Source organism: Planococcus citri, chromosome 4, assembly GCF_950023065.1.
Source record: "Planococcus citri chromosome 4, ihPlaCitr1.1, whole genome shotgun sequence".
NCBI lineage: Eukaryota > Metazoa > Arthropoda > Insecta > Hemiptera > Pseudococcidae > Planococcus > Planococcus citri.
Genome location: NC_088680.1, coordinates 25,258,753 through 25,275,076, shown reverse-complemented (window position 1 = coordinate 25,275,076; position 16,324 = coordinate 25,258,753). Strand labels below are relative to the sequence as shown.

Below are 16,324 nucleotides of genomic sequence, written 5' to 3'. Positions count from 1 at the left end.
AGCTGCAAAATTCACACATTACCAGGAAGTGACACTTTTCAGAGAATTGCTTCTCCTTCTTGTTCTCATATCACACCGGATCTATTCGGTCTCACGTCTTGAATATGTAATGGATTTGTACATAGTACAAAAGATGAAGAATATGGAGAAATGAGAGAGCATGGTGGAGACACGGGGCCAGGGCTGCAAAAAAAAAAAAAGAGCAAAAAGAAGAGAGAAAAATTTGCAGCATGAATAAAACATGCTCGGAGACGATATTTTTTAAACGTACACGCAAGTATACGCTGTATAGTCTTGTATGTACTTGTACGTATGTAAAATTTACATACACAACCTTGCTGACATTATTACACATTTCACGTATGTTCAGCCATTTCAAAATACTTACTCGGTAGTTTTTTACGCCTCGGTTTTCTGCCTCCTTCGCCTTCGCCATCACACACCTTATTTCAAACAAGCATAGACAGAGGTAAAAAGATGAGAAGGCGAAAGAAAACACATTGGAACAACATGTGGGTGGATATGCTTGGCTTTCATATTACCTACAGAGAAGTAGAAAAGTTTTAAAATTTAATTTAATCGTGAAATTTCACGTACCTCGTGTTTATAAAAATTGGCTTACATCGTTTTGGACTTCTTGAAGTCCATCGAAATGGAATAGACATAAAGAAGAGGATACTCTCACTTGAAAAAATGCTTCTCTGTTTCTTATTTCAAAAAGCTTAATTTTCGGCTTGAAACTTTTTAAAAAACAGATATGAAAAATAAAACCCAGCTCATGTGATGGAAAAATTATTCGTAAATCCGGCAACAACGCGCCACAATTCGACGCAATCTCGTACAATTTTTTATTATACATTAAACGCTTCAATTATTTCAACGTCGAAAAATCCCTAAGCCTCTGTAATGGAATATTCGAAAAAATATTAGACGAATAGCATAACTTTGATCTTTCGGATTCTTTGCTTTTTTTTACGTATACTCGTGTCGTCCTTTCTGTTTTCAACTTTTCGTCGTCGATGACGTCCGTCCTCTTCGTCTCACTCGTCGACGTCGATATATAAGGTATTTCTTTTTCTCCATTCACCGATAAGGGAAGACCTTTATCGAGAAAAGTGGATTTAAAAATCCTTTTACAATAGGTCGACGAGTGAAAAAAAAGAACAGAATTGAAAGGTGATTTTCATAAAATTTCACGTAACGCTGACCAAGCGATTCAAACGTCTTTTGTGTATTTCTTTTTTACTTTTCTTTCTTGCTGTTTTTTTTTTTTTAACCTCTGTTGTAGGTAAGAACACGACTATACGAATATAATAATTTCATTTCGTCGGGTCGCATGTAGGCCACTTCGAGTCGAATATTTCGTATTATATTATTGTATTAATCGTATGATTTTGCTTTTCGTAAGTTCACTAAGAAGAGGGGGGAATTCGCTGCGTGCATTTGTTCATACGAGTAAGTAAGGCCCCTTAAAATAGAAACTACGAGTATTTGGAAAATGTATGTTTCTGAATCGTTGAAGGGGATTAAGAGGACAGTTATTCAAAGTTTGGGGTGCTGATTTTAATCTTGGGACTATTTATAATTTTCTTGTTTCAAAATGGGAAAATCCAAAAACCCTTCGAAGGCTTCAGAATGGCTCGAAACCATCTTCATTCGATCCAGGGCATCAGAAATAGGGTATAAACCAAGTTTCAGCTTTCTACCTCGATTTTATCAAATTTCAAAGTTTTTTATAGCGAGTGAATAAACTGGAATTGAAAAAATTCACTTGGTCATTGTGTTTTTATATTCTCTTTTGAATTTTCTTTGCCTGATTCTAAAATGTTTCTGCAAATTGGATCAGATACCTACTTTCCTGGTGAGCTTGGGAGGAAAATTGCTGTAATGGATTGCATAGGATCTGTTTATTTTTTTAATGCTGAATTTAATTTGGAAAATAATGCCAAAATTAATTAGGGAAGGTCATTACGGAACCCCCCCTCTCCCATTTCCACAGCAGTCTCGCTAAATGTACTGTTTTATTATTACCTACGTTAACCAGATGCAATACTCTTAACGCACGGATCATTCATTTCGCAAAATATAATGAGAAAATTACGTCTGAAAAAAAATGGTAGGTACGTATTAAATGTATAGGGTAATAAACATTTATTACATAATATTATGCCAAGGGGGTAGAATGACGAATAAAGAAAACAGGGAATCTCACAAAGAAATAGCCTAGCATATATTTATCGTTTATAAACCAGATCTCGACTGATACACCAAGCGAGGGCAAAGTCACCTCACTTTCCACTTTTCTGCTCTTTTTCCTCGATTCGAATCTTGTTATCATCGAGTTTCCAAATGTGACGCGGTTTTGGGGGAAACAAGTACTGCAAGAAGACAGCGAGAGAGGAATTGTTTAGGAAATTTGAATTTATAACGTATAATTTCTTCGCTATACGCAGCCCATGCTATACATACTTATATACGTAGGTAAATGAGTGCAATAGCTCGGTGGCTGATTTTCTTTCTTACTGCAGGATGGAAAAGGGGTTCGGTTTTACGACGATCACGTAATTTGTTAGCAAAGCCAAGAGGGTTGTACCTGGATCATAATTTATTTATCTTATCTAAAGTACTTCTGTCCTTCAGTTATTTCTTGCTACCTTGTTATTACGTTGTTATCTGCGACTGTTTATCTGCGCCTTACTTCTCTACCGAGGAGAATTCACGATGTACGTACGTTATACAGGGTGTTCCGACGAACGTCTAACGTACATATGTTGAATTTTGAAATAAAATGCAGGAGAGATAAGTGAAGTCGGAGAGACATTGACGAAAATGTACCAAACGAATTGAAAGCTGAAACTGATCTAGGTCCGGCAAATGGGGTCAAAAGGGGGTAAAAATACTAAAAATTCTCGATTTTCGTGATAAATTTTCAAGGCTAGTGGCAACTTAGTTGAAACGCATTTTAAAGTGGCATTCAGAAGCACTGGAGCAGTACTTATTTTTGAAATGAGAAATTTTTCAAAATTATTTTCTGGTAAGGGGAAGGGGGAGTCGAAAAATTGTCTCAAATAGGCATGTTACACTTTAAGGAACGAACGCAAATGTTTTTTGGTTCGTAGAAGAGTTGAGTTTTATTTTTTGCTTTTTTGATGATTAAAAAAATATATCGTACGTTTTAAAAAATCATGTAATGAAATTGTGATAGAGGGCTGAAATTATTTAGTTTGTACTTACCTACCTTTTTTCTTTCGATCTCCGAAATCGAATTTTGTTGTTTTCGGCTCGTTTTGCAGCCTCCAGTGGATTTTTAAAATAGAAGGCCTGAAAACCTCAACGTATCGGTTTGGAAAGTTGAATGCAACAAGAACCAACTTTTAGTTTTTTGCTTGAACTTGATCAAATTTGTGTACTGCTTGTTGTTGTTGTTTTTTTAAAATGGAAAATATGTCTTTGAGTTTTAAAAATTTTTGCAAAAGTTGAAGAATAAAACAAAGGTTGCATTTTTTATCAGAAACAAAAAAAAGTGACCCCCCCTCCCCTAGTTTGGTGCTATTCCATGTGAAAATAACATACCTATACAAATTATTAGCTCAATGAATGCATTGCATATTAACCCTAAAAGTAACTTTTGACTACTTCACTTATAATTTACTTTTTTTTTTTTAATTTTTCGATATTCATTTTTTTCAAATCTTTGCCCTATACTTACTTCTTGAAGAAAACAAGAAAAAATGTTGAAAATACCGATAGTGAATATTGTGAAAGTATGGATTTTTTTTTTCAGCTGGCTGCACGTCCTTTTCAGCTTTATTTATTTATAGTCACAAAGCCTTAGACTTTTACTGAACAAAAAATAGAGACAAACCTCTTTTTTTTAAAGTTGCAAAAAAGCTTCGTTTCTTGCTAAAAGTTGCCAAAAATTGTGAGTTTTCGCAAAAAATCCCAAAAAGTTTCATTTTTTTCAAAATATGCTCGAGAGATGTTTTTTTTTTACCAGAAATTATTGTCTAAAATTGCCAAAAATGAAATAAAGTTTGTTTCTTCCTTTAAATGATGTTAATAATTATCTTGCTTTTTGGAAAATTTTTAAAAAAAATCTCGCTCTTCAGAGCGAAATTGCTAAAAATACCCACTTTTTCCCCAAAAATTGAGTGCCCAAAAGTTTGGCTTTTTTGCTAAAAGTTGTCAAAATGTCCCGTTTTCTATCAAAAAGTTGCAAGTTGTCCAACTTTTCAAGCAGAAAAAATATTTTTTTCTGTTAATAATTGCTTGACCATCCTAGCTGCATTTTGCTAAAATTATCAAAATTTATATTTTTAACGAAAATTCTCGCTTTTCAGCATCACTTTTTTTCTTAAAAATCTCCAAAAAGGTCGTTTTTTTGTCAAAAATTTCCAAATAGATAGTACCAATTACTTATTGTCAATTATTTCCAAAAAGTCCTGCTTTTCGCAAAAATTGTCAATATTTTGCATTTTGTCAACTTATCGTTAGAAATTTTCACTTTTTAAACAAAAATTGTTTTTGCTAAAATTATTGTTAAAGTCTCGTTTTCTGTCAAAAATAAAAAAGTCTCTTCTTTTGTCTAAATTGCCTAAGTTTTCTTCTTTCGCCAAAAATTGTGTTATTTTTGCATCCAAAAACTTTCATTTTTTTCCAAAAAATTTTTTAATGTGTCGCTTTTTTGTTATAAACTGCTAAAAATCCTTTCTCATGCTGAAATTGTCCAAAGTCTCGCTTTCATTTCCAAAAATATTGTAAGAATTCTCAATTTTCGCCCAAAATTGCCAAAAAGATATTTTTTTTCAAAAAGTTGAAAAATATTAATTTGTACCTACTTACCTAATTAAACTTTTTTTTTGACAAAAATTGCAAAAAAACACGTTTTTTTTGGAAATAAATTGTCAAAAAGTCCTGCTTTGTACTAAAATTTTGCAAGGTTTCTATCAAGTTTCATTTTTAGATTTTGATTAAAAACGAATCGTTCTCGTTTATTCGGTAATTTTTTTTTGGCATTAAAATGTTTTCCCCATGTTTTGTCACTTTTTTGGTTACTTTTTCAAGCGGTTTGCAATTTTTTTTTGAAAAAAATGAGTACGAGCCCTGAAATTTTAAAAAACCATTGAATAAATTAAGAAAATATTGAGCTTTTTTCGAATTATAAATTTTCCAAAGGCTTGTGCCCTCGCTTCGTTTGGACCATTTACGATTCTCATTCAAAAATTTAAAGAAGTCTATCTACACCCCCCCCCCACTCCCCTCCTGTCCCTTCTCAACAGCATGGCTTCGATCCTCCTCTGGTTAGAGAGAACTCTGACGTTGAAGATTGAGAAAACAAGTTCCTTTCAACGACATTTCGTGATTAAGTTTCAAGCACAGAACATATATTCAAGTATCCACAATTCAAAACTTTTCTCGGAGAGGTTACTGCACCCTATTTTTCAAAATGAATTCAATCAAAACGAAAGATGAAAATACTGTAGAAAAAAAAACATAAGCTATGTAGATCGACTTAGGTTTACGTGTATGTCTATGTATACAGACCTATAAAGCTTTTCCTCTCACACTACGTATTTTCAATTCTACTCGTATGTACCTATATGTAGATAGTTTCTTTTCTCCTGAACGTGCACTTTCCTGTAAGATGACATGTGCCTTCGCCATTCAAAAGAAACAGAACAGAAGAACATTTCGTCAACTCTCTTCCATCTATTTCCCAACTCCTATAACACGCTATACTCTTGTACTCGTACATATTTTCTACAAAAGTACAGTACAGATACTGGCTGCGCAGCTTTTTCCATACAAAGATAAATTACGCTATAAATTTAAGCGTCAGCGTATTTTGTATATTTTTACGACCGCCATGCTCTCTCTCACTCTCTCTCTCTCTCTTATACACGTATCTTTAATCCACCACTGAAATATACCCAGGGCATACGAGAGAAAGAGCTGCGAAAACGGGCCGATTCTGTTCTATTCACAATGTGGCCAGAAGCAGTACTACATATGTAGATATACGAGTATACTAAAGCGACAGAGAGGTGCAATTTACGAATACGTTTTTCAAATCTAAAGTACCGTGAAAAGATGCAAAATGCACCAGTCATCATTTTACTATTTGAAAGTATATAGTACGCTTTATATACAGACACAGAGCGTAGTGTACAGTACGTAAAATGTGTATGAAACGAACATACACTATATAATACCCCCCCCCCCCCTCCTTCGAATTTTTCATCCCCATTTTATGTACTTATTTTGTGCAGGCGAGACGAAAAAATATAACTTATACATCGCCGCGAAACTCGGGTCAACGTTTTGAGTGAAAAATTTTTCTTTCCGTTTGCATTTTTGAACCATTGTTTAGAATTTTTCATCATTTTTATGTGTTTTTGTTTGTTTCGTGAAATACTTCCACCTTCCACGAAACAACTTTTTGCAAGGGTTTAAATTGTACTTTTACGGAGTAAAAAATGATGAAGAAATGAGGGGGTGTGAGTTTTGAGAGGATTTTGTATATGGTTCTCATGAGACTTGAGTAGGTATGAGAAAATTTCAAATGAGCTCAAAGTTTGAATTATAGAATTGAAGAGCTTCGATTTCGTCAAGTTGAACTTCTTCAAAATATTGAGTTTTATTCGTTTGTATTTTAGATGAGGTTGTTAAAATTGAGTTTTCTTCTTGACATGCATTTGCATATTTTGACTTTGGCTTTTCTTTTTAGTATTTATCAAGTTACTTGTTTATTGTACCTATTGTTAATGCTTCGATTTGGTAAAACTATACTTACGATTTTATCTCGATGAGACCGAGCAAATAGAATAATAATTTTACGAGGAGAATAAGAGACATTCGTATTCGAGAGTATCTCAGATTCTGGCGAATGTCTGTCGATAACAGACGTACCTTTCTTAAACGAGTGTAAGAATTTTCATCACGACAGTAAAACAAATATTGTATAAGAAGATAACATCGCTTCTCGAGAGGGAGATTGAGAAAAATGCGACGATAGTCTGGTTACCTACCTACTGTTAGGATGACATGACGCTAGGTGTTTATTTTCATTTTATTTTTTTTTTCCTTCTTTTCTTGCGTTGGAAAAAGAAGAACAGAAAGAACCTCGATAGTAGATTTTCCATCCACGTATACGTCGTAACAATGACGTTGTCTTTGGTAAGATATGATGCAGGTAGAAGGGTTAAACGTTTGGAAATTGTTTTACAATCGGAAACGAGAACGAGAGAATCGTCTATAAGATGTTCGATTACGATACAAGTATCGTAGACCGTCTTCGCAGTACATTGAAATCTCGAAGTCGTCTTCGTCGTCTCGTAGATGAGAAGCTGTGATGCTGCCTTGGCGATGAAATATTTACAAACACTTACTAGAGTACGATTTTTGTTTACATTTGAGATACGTTAGGTAGGTGCTGATGCCACTGAATCACACACTGAGCCGTCTCACTGCAGACTGCCTCTTTCTTGGTGTTTTCGAGTGAAAATCAACCGACAACGTTATACGAGTACGAGGAGATCCGCGACGAAGATATCGCGTTAAATAAATGTTTTGAAATATCTCGAGCGAAAGAGAGTACATATCACGTATGTGTGAACTGTGAAGTGAAATGTTGAACAAGAAGTACCCGCTGCACACTACTAGTACACATGGTATGAGGGTGTAGAGATGTGGTGTTGTCATCTTAGTGCTTCTATATGCTGTATATGACAACTCGTTCAAAGGCAAAATGGAATGGATGAAAATTATGCATTTTCGATTGTATGTATGTACCTATTTTTGTTTTTTCAGGCCGGATTTCCCCCCCTCTTCTCCTGAGCAGTGAATTGATTGTGTGATTTGCTTGCAAAAATATTAAAGTTAAGTATGGGCTAGAGCAAAAGAAACACGTTTTTATTTCTCTAAAATTGTACCGTTGAAGTAGTAAGGTTATAGGTAACTACTTCTTTGAAAAAAAAAAACGATTTTTGACATTTCTGCACTTTTGGGGTTTTTTATAACACTCTGCTACCAAAAATAACACTCATACATATATACAGTATTGAAAAACAATTTTGATGAATTTGAACATTTTCAAGATAGAAATAGTCACAAGAAGTTGTTACCAGAACAAATACCTGTATGAAAATGGAACACTTTTCATGGAAACGGAATTTGCACTCATGAAATTTCAGTTTTTGGAGAAAAACTCAAAAACTATACAGTAGGTACCTATATTCTTGAAAAAACTAACGACATTTTGACGATTGAAAATTTAATTCTCTGCAACTTTGCTTCTACGAAATTTTTTTGTAGGGCATTTCGTTTCGTTTCCAGATCGATTTCAATGAAATTTTGCAGCTGAAAATGTTATCCAAACATTGATATATTCGCTCTCTAAGAACTCATTTTTCAAAGTACCTACCTACTACATAATTTGATGAAAATAATGAATCAAGTATATGTAAAAAAAAAAAAAAGAAAGAAAAGAAACCGCTCTCCTATAAAATTTTACTTTTTTGAGATGCATAACCTTATGACTCCGAATGTGCAAAATGTCCCCTTTTTGAGAACCTATAAACCTCCAACAGGAGCACATGCGGAGCTAAAAAAATTTCTGAATGTCGTTCAACTATTTCAAATCAAAATGACTGAAATTGGTCAAAATCCTCCAACATTGCGATTACTAATGTATGTAGGTAATACCTAATTTTATGATACATGAAACAATGATTACGATAAGTATCTCAATTTTGTTAAATTATCAGTAATTATTCATTTATAGGGGTGTCGTTAATTTGTGTACATACGTTGCTGTGTAATGTTAATATGGAATAAATGAATTTGAAAATTTTGGTTAATAATTTACTAGTATCGATTTACTAAACGTTTGGTAAAATACCATTAATTAATTACCAAAGGTTTGATAAAGTACCAGTAATTACAAAAATCTTGGAAAATTTTGGTAAATTAGCAATATTTACCAAAAGTTTGGTAAATTACTAGTAATTACTAAAATTTTGGTAAAATACGATTCATCACGAAAATTTTGGCAAATTACCAAAAAAAAAAAAAAAATTTTGGTAAATTACCAAAAATTATTAACATTTTGTTAAATTACCAATGATAACAAAAATGTTGGTAAATTACCAGTATTCTTTAAAATTTTGGTAAATTACTAGAGGAGAAGGTACAAATATGGACCCCCTCTAGCTTTTTGACTTTAAAGGGTAGAAAAAATTATCAAATTTTTTTTTTGAATATATGTACCATTCGAAAAGCCAAAGACTCTAGTATATTGTGTTGGAAAAAAATTTTGTTTTGTTGAAAACTCACGGAGAAATTTGAAATTTAGAAAAGTGACATAAAATGGTACAAATATGGACCCCCTCAAAAAAATGAATAAAAATTTCAGAAAATTGAACAAAAATTTATTTGAAGATGTTTTTTGATGCTTTGGACTTGTCTTCTTTATTAATAATACGTTTCTCGGTATTCTAAAAACCATTGAATCAAAATTGAATGAAAAAAAAATTAGGGGTCCATATTTATACCCATCCAAAAAAATGGCTAAGTTTATGAAAAATGAAAAAATCATGGTCCATTTTCGACACTTTGGACTTGTCTTCTTTGTTAATAACACTTTTCTCGACATTCTAAAAAATATTGAATCAAAATTAGGTAAAAAAATTTAGGGGTCCATATTTATACCCATGAAAAAAATCGACGCAGTTTATGAAAAATGAAAAAAATTATGAAAATTAGTTGAAGTACAGACAAATATGAAAGTATATTTTGAAAGTACACACTGTAAGCTACTTACTTCGCTAATAATTTTTTTTCCAAACTTTATTTGAAGTTGATGAATTACCTACTGAATGAAAAACTTGTAAAATTTTCCATTGGTAAGAAAATAATGCGCAAAAAAAAACAATTGCTGATGAGAGATACCCAAGTTTGCATGGATCCGAAATAAGTTCATGGATCATCGATACTACACTACTAGTATAATTTTTGGTACCCAGCATGACCATAGCGCTAGTGGTTGTACACTAAACCATGGGGGGGGGTCCATAATTGTACCTCCTCCTCTAGTATTTACTAAAACTTTGATAAAATATCAGTATATACAAAAGTTTTGGTAAATTACCAGTATTTACCATACCAGTAATTACTGCTAGTAAATTACCAGTAATTACCAAAGTTTTGATAAATTACCAAAAACAACCAAAATTTTGGTGAGTTACCAAAAAATTAAAATTTTGCCAATTTTGGTAAATTGCCAAAAGTACTTAATCAAAATTTCAATAAATTACCAAAAAAAAAAAATTTGGTAAATTACCAAAAATAATCAACATTTTGGTAGAATACCAATGATTACAAAAATGTTGGTAAATTACTAGAATTCTCTAAAATCTTGGTAAATCACTAGTATGTACTAAAACTTTGGTAAAATACCAGTAAGTAATTACAAAAATTTTGGTAAAATACCAGTAATTACAAAAATGTTGGTAAATTACCAGTATTTACCAAATGTTTGGTGAATTACCAGTATCTACCAAATGTTTATTAAATTACCAGGAATTACTGCTGGTAAATTACAAATAATTACCAAAGTTTTGGTAAATTACCAGTAATTACTAAAATGTTGGTAAATAACCAGTATTTTTTAAAATTTGGTAAATTACCAAAAATAATTAAAGTGTTGGTAAATTACCAGTAATTACTAAAATGGTGGTGAATTACCTGCAGTATTCTCTAATATTTCAGTAAATTATCAATAGTTGCTAAAATTTTGGCAAATCACCGGTACTATACTGTAATTCAAGGAAAATGGTTGGTAATGACCCACTTTGATTGCAATAAATTACTAGTTGGTGATATATGTATATCACTGAATTAATCATCTTGATTACATTAATACCAATAATTACCGTAGATTGTCAGGAACTCGTATAGCTACTAGAAACATTGAATACAGCTCTTGAAAAATAAAATTGATCAGAGCTTCGTGACCTTGAATGAAACTGAATTGAGAAAGTCTCAAAATTTTGCGCGAGTGTATGCTCATAAATTCATAATAATTTGATTTCAATAGAATTAAAAGTTCTCGAATGAGGCTAAATTTTCGATTTCTTCAGTATTGAACGATTTATTGATCTTGTTTGTGAGATTGATTCACAGTTACTTATTTCATACTTCACCTACATTAAATTGTTCGTGTGAAGATCAATAAATTAAAAAATTTTTAAACTAGTCGCGAACGATCCGAGTATTGAAGCCTAAATCATTTTCAAGCTATTTCGTACATTTCTTAAACGAACTACATATTAATTGCAAACAAATTGAGAATTTATAAGCAGCATGGGTCATGATGAACCAAAATTTTCATATTTTCCATATTTCCATCATTCGCGAATGATTCACTTCATGACTCTATCACAAACAGCTTCTGATATTTAATTGTGGTTCATCTGTAACAATTTTCAAATATTGTTCGCGGTGAATCAATTGATGAATTAATTCAGTCAAATCGTTCTCCAGTGACTGTGTAAAATTTTCGAATGAATCTTTCGCCAAAAACGTATCAAGTTTTTTATCGATCCGTTTATTGAATCAAATTAGGAAAATTGATCGGTTCGTTCAAAATGATTCAGTTTTTGTGCTTGCCAAAAAAGAATCCCTTACGAGAATTGTGTGAAGAATGTTTGAAATTTTTCGTTACACGATAGTTCAAAGAATTTATGGAACCCGGTAGGAAAATTTTTTTCTATTCTTTTGTAAAATTACCTACCCACCTACATTGTGCCTACACCTACCCAACGGAACAAGAATTCGTATCATTCTCGTTTGAAAAACAAAAATTTCTTCAACCTAATGCTCTCATACGATATAAAAGCGACGAACATGTTCATTGTATGTAGAGAGATAGCTGCGAAACCTGAACGATGACGACGAAACGCCAACGTTGAACGCGATAAAAAAGATTTTTGACTAAATAGTTGAAGTTTTTGAGCACTTTTAAATCTTCCGTCTCGCTTTCTCCGACATTCCGTTGACATATTTTTCTAAAAAGTAAAATGACAGCATAAAAGCGTTTTTCGGAATTAATTCCATGGTTTTTCATTCGAACGCCCGAAAAAGAAATTAAGACAAGAAATCTTCTAAAGAGGATTTTTCCTCACTCCCCTCCCTTCCCTCCCCTTCCCTTCCCTTCCCTTCCCTTCCCTTCTCTTCCCTTCCCTTCCCTTCCCTTCCCGCAGTCATCGTGCTTCTCCAGGCATTCGCAACCCTGGCTCGACTCTTTTCCCTTTTCATTATATCGCCGCCGCCTTTATAAACGATACGCTTTTTCCTCTTTTTGTTTTTTTATTCGGTATTTTTATATTTTTGGAAAATCCGCGTAAAATTTCGAATCGAAATTTAGGCTGTTCTTTATACCATGATGATGATTTTTGTCAAAAAGAGACGAAAAGAGATGCCGATGTACAGTATAGGTACCTACCTAATTAATTAGATGGAAATACCTACTTGTAGTCCTGATTTACGAATTTCTCCTTGAACAAGGCGTCATCATCGTTATTTTCGATGTACCTACCTACCTAACCAAAGCGAGTATACCTCGTTTGTGAAAAAATTCGATTCGTTCGTTTTCATCTTTATTAATAATTCGACGAGAGAAATTTCGCGATGTGTTTTTTACTCAATTTTTAACGACGACGAAGAAGAAGAAGAAGGAAAGCGAGAAAAAACGAGAGAATAAGATGAATTGTTAATAAAACGAGAAATATTACTTTATCAGATTTTTTAATTGTTTTCATTTTCTTCTCTTTATTTTATTTAAACGAAAGATGAGAGATTTTAATTGGAATTTTTTTTCACTGCGTCATTTCTTCGAGTTATTTCGAATCGTTTATTAAATTATTCAAAATTATTTTTCGTTTTCTCTTTCTCATTTCGGGAAAATGAGTACAAAGAGGAAAGTATTTTGTTGATGGAGTTCTTGGAAAATGAATTTTTTCACCCTTTTGTTTGAAAATAAGATTTAGAATGCGAGGATTTTTTCAAAAAAATGGTATTTTTCCTTTAAGAATGACGAATGTTTGGGTGTTTTTTTCATGTGCTGGTTCCTTTGGTTTAATTTATTCTTGATGAGCTTAAAATGCCAAAGGTTGTATATATTTTTTAATATCTAATTCGAAATCCAATTTGATAATTTTTGGAAGCTCGCAGAAAAATTTTTAGTACTCCTTTTGAGACCAATAAAGTGATTTTTTGTGAATATAGCTTCTTCGATGTAATTTTCGTCTATTTCCGTGAAGGGTGAATTCACATTTTCATTCGATTATCGAAATTTTATTTTTACTATCGCAATTGATAGGATACTTGGCATGGTTGGCCGTTTGATTACAAATATGAAATTCGATTCGTTTTCCTAAGAAGAAGGGGAAAAAAGGAAGAGAGGAGGAACAAATGGGCTAAAATTCTTTGTGTAATATTGCCCGCCTTCGGACGACACAGAGAAAAAGGGATATTTGATCGTCATCGTTGTCGTCGTATAAACGACGATATTCCTTTTTCGATATGGGCTGCTCGCACGATATAGGCGATGGCGCTGGCTACTAGTTTTAGATGCGTGTACGAGTCTAAAGTATATACCGCCGCCGTATAATATGTAGTGTGTACTCGTACAGTATAAATGAGATGTGTTGGCGAAGGATACGAGGAGGGTTGGTGGGGAGGTGAGGGGGAGGGGAGAATACCGCACGAAATGGACAGGCACTCGTTCGAAATCACCACTTAACATTAACAAATAAATGTATTTTAGTAAGTTTAACGAAGTTGGCAACAACAGTAATCAAAGTTAGGTTATAGCTTTTGCTAGAAAAGTTAGTCGATTTGGACTTTTGTCTTTTACTGTGGCATTATCCGGGCAAATGGTTATTGTTTAAGTGCTTCTGTTGTTTTTAGCCCGTTATAGTTAGCGACGCGAAGTTATTGTTACTGTTATTGTTACAGGGGCATTTTGCAGCACGGAAAAGAGCAGTATGAAGAGGCAATCAACAGCTATAAGATGGCAATTCATTACAGACCGATGCTAGCTCGTAAGTTGAAAGAGGTTTTTATTTTCGTTTAATTCTTTTATCGTGTAGTGTGCTACGCGGCGAGCGTCCGCGGAGGTGGACCTGGATGCGTCCAAAGACCTCTTGATGAGGTCTTTGCCCATGATCGAAATGGGAGGAAGACGGAGGGATTTGGTAATTAGGTGTCAAAAGTTTGAAAGAACCGTTCGCGAACAAATTGATCAATTCTTCAATTTATAAATATATTCGTTCGCAAATGATTCACTAACAATTATTCAATTCGTCCGCGAATGATTCACCAAAAAATAAATTAAGTAAATGAATCGATTCGTTCGCGAACGAGTCACTTATACGAATCAATTCGTTCGCGAATGATTGATTAAAAACTATTCAACTCGTTCGCAAATGATTCACTAAATATTATTCAATTCGTTCTTGAATGATTCACTAAAAGTTGAGTAAAAGAATCAATTCGTTCGCGAATGATTCATTAAAAATCAAGTAAAGTAAATAAATCGATTTGTTCGCAAATGATTCAACAAAAATTATTCAATTCGTTCGTGAATGATTCACCAAAAGTTGAATTAATGAATCGATTCGTTCTCGAACGAGTCACTTATAGTGATCAATTCGTTCGCGAATAATTCACCAAAAATTATTCGATTCGTTCTTGAACGATTCACCAAAAGTTGAGTAAAAGAATCGATTTGTTCGCGAATGATTCACTAAAAATTATTCAATTAGTTCGCGAATGATTCACCAAAAATTATTCGATTCGTTCTTGAACGATTTACCAAAAGTTGAGTAAAAGAATCGATTCGTTCGCGAATGATTCACTGAAAATTATTCAATTAGTTCGCGAATGATTCATTAAAAATCAAGTAAATGAATCGATTTGTTCGCATATGATTCACCAAAAATTATTCAATTCGTTCGTGAATGATTCACCAAAAGTTAAATTAATGAATCGATTCGTTCTCGAACGAGTCACTTATAGTAATCAATTCCTTCGCGAATGATTCATTAAATATTATTTAATTCATTCGCAAATGATTCACTAAAAAAATTTCGATTCGTTCGCGAATGATTCACCAAAAATTATTCGATTCGTTCTTGAACGATTTACCAAAAGTTGAGTAAAAGAATCAATTCGTTCGCGAATGATTCGCTAAAAATTATTCAATTAGTTCGCGAATGATTCATTAAAAATCAAGTAAATGAATCGTTTCGTTCTCAAATGAATCACCAAAAATTATTCGATTCGTTCTTCAACGATTCACCGAAGTTGAGTAAAAGAATCGATTCGTTCGCGACTGATTCACTAAAAATTATTCAATTAGTTCGCGAATGATTCATTAAAAATCAAGTAAATGAATCGATTCGTTCGCAAATGATTCACCAAAAATTATTCAATTTGTTCGTGAATGATTCACCAAAAGTTGAATTAATGAATCGATTCGTTCGCGAACGAGTCAGTTTTACAAATCAATTCGTTCGCGAATGATTGATTAAAAATTATTCAATTTGTTCGCAAATGATTCACCAAAAATTATTCAATTTGTTCGTGAATGATTCACCAAAAGTTGAATTAATGAATCGATTCGTTCGCGAACGAGTCAGTTTTACAAATCAATTCGTTCGCGAATGATTGATTAAAAATTATTCAATTTGTTCGCAAATGATTCACCAAAAATTATTTAACTCGTTCGCGAATGATTCGCCAAAAGTTGAATTAATGAATCGATTCGTTCGCTAACGAGTTACTTTTACGAATCAATTCGTTCGCGAATGATTGATTTAAAATTATTCAATTTGTTCGCAAATGATTCACCAAAAATTATTCAACTCGTTCGCGAATGATTCGCCAAAAATGATTCAATTCGTTCGTGAATGATTCACCAAAAGATGAGTAAAAGAATCGATTCGTTCGAGAATGATTCACTAAAAATTATTCAATTAGTTCGCGAATGATGCATTAAAATCTAAATAAGTGAATAGATTTGTTCGTGAACGAGTCACTTATACGAATCAGTAACTTCGTTCGCGAATGATTCACTAAAAATTATTCAATTCGTTCGCTAGTGATGTACCTAGAAATCAATCAATTTGTTCGATCGCCAATCGTTTGTGAATGAATGATTCTATTCGATTCGATTCGATTCACTGAAATTATTGATCTGAGATGTCATTAAAATTTTTCCATCCGATTATGCTGTTTTGAATTCTCTTCAATTTCTTCAAAT

The 16,324-nt window shown here is 32.9% G+C and overlaps 1 protein-coding gene across 1 annotated transcript in view; it reads left to right on the top strand.

Moving 5' to 3' along the window:
- The window catches only part of LOC135842966 (protein O-mannosyl-transferase TMTC2-like), a 533,307-nt gene that overhangs the window by 499,218 nt on the left and 17,765 nt on the right, over positions 1–16,324 (top strand). The window contains exon 6 of the mRNA XM_065360664.1: positions 14,017–14,102. Coding sequence (XP_065216736.1) covers positions 14,017–14,102 — 86 coding nt within the window. The remainder of the gene's footprint in view (positions 1–14,016; positions 14,103–16,324) is intronic.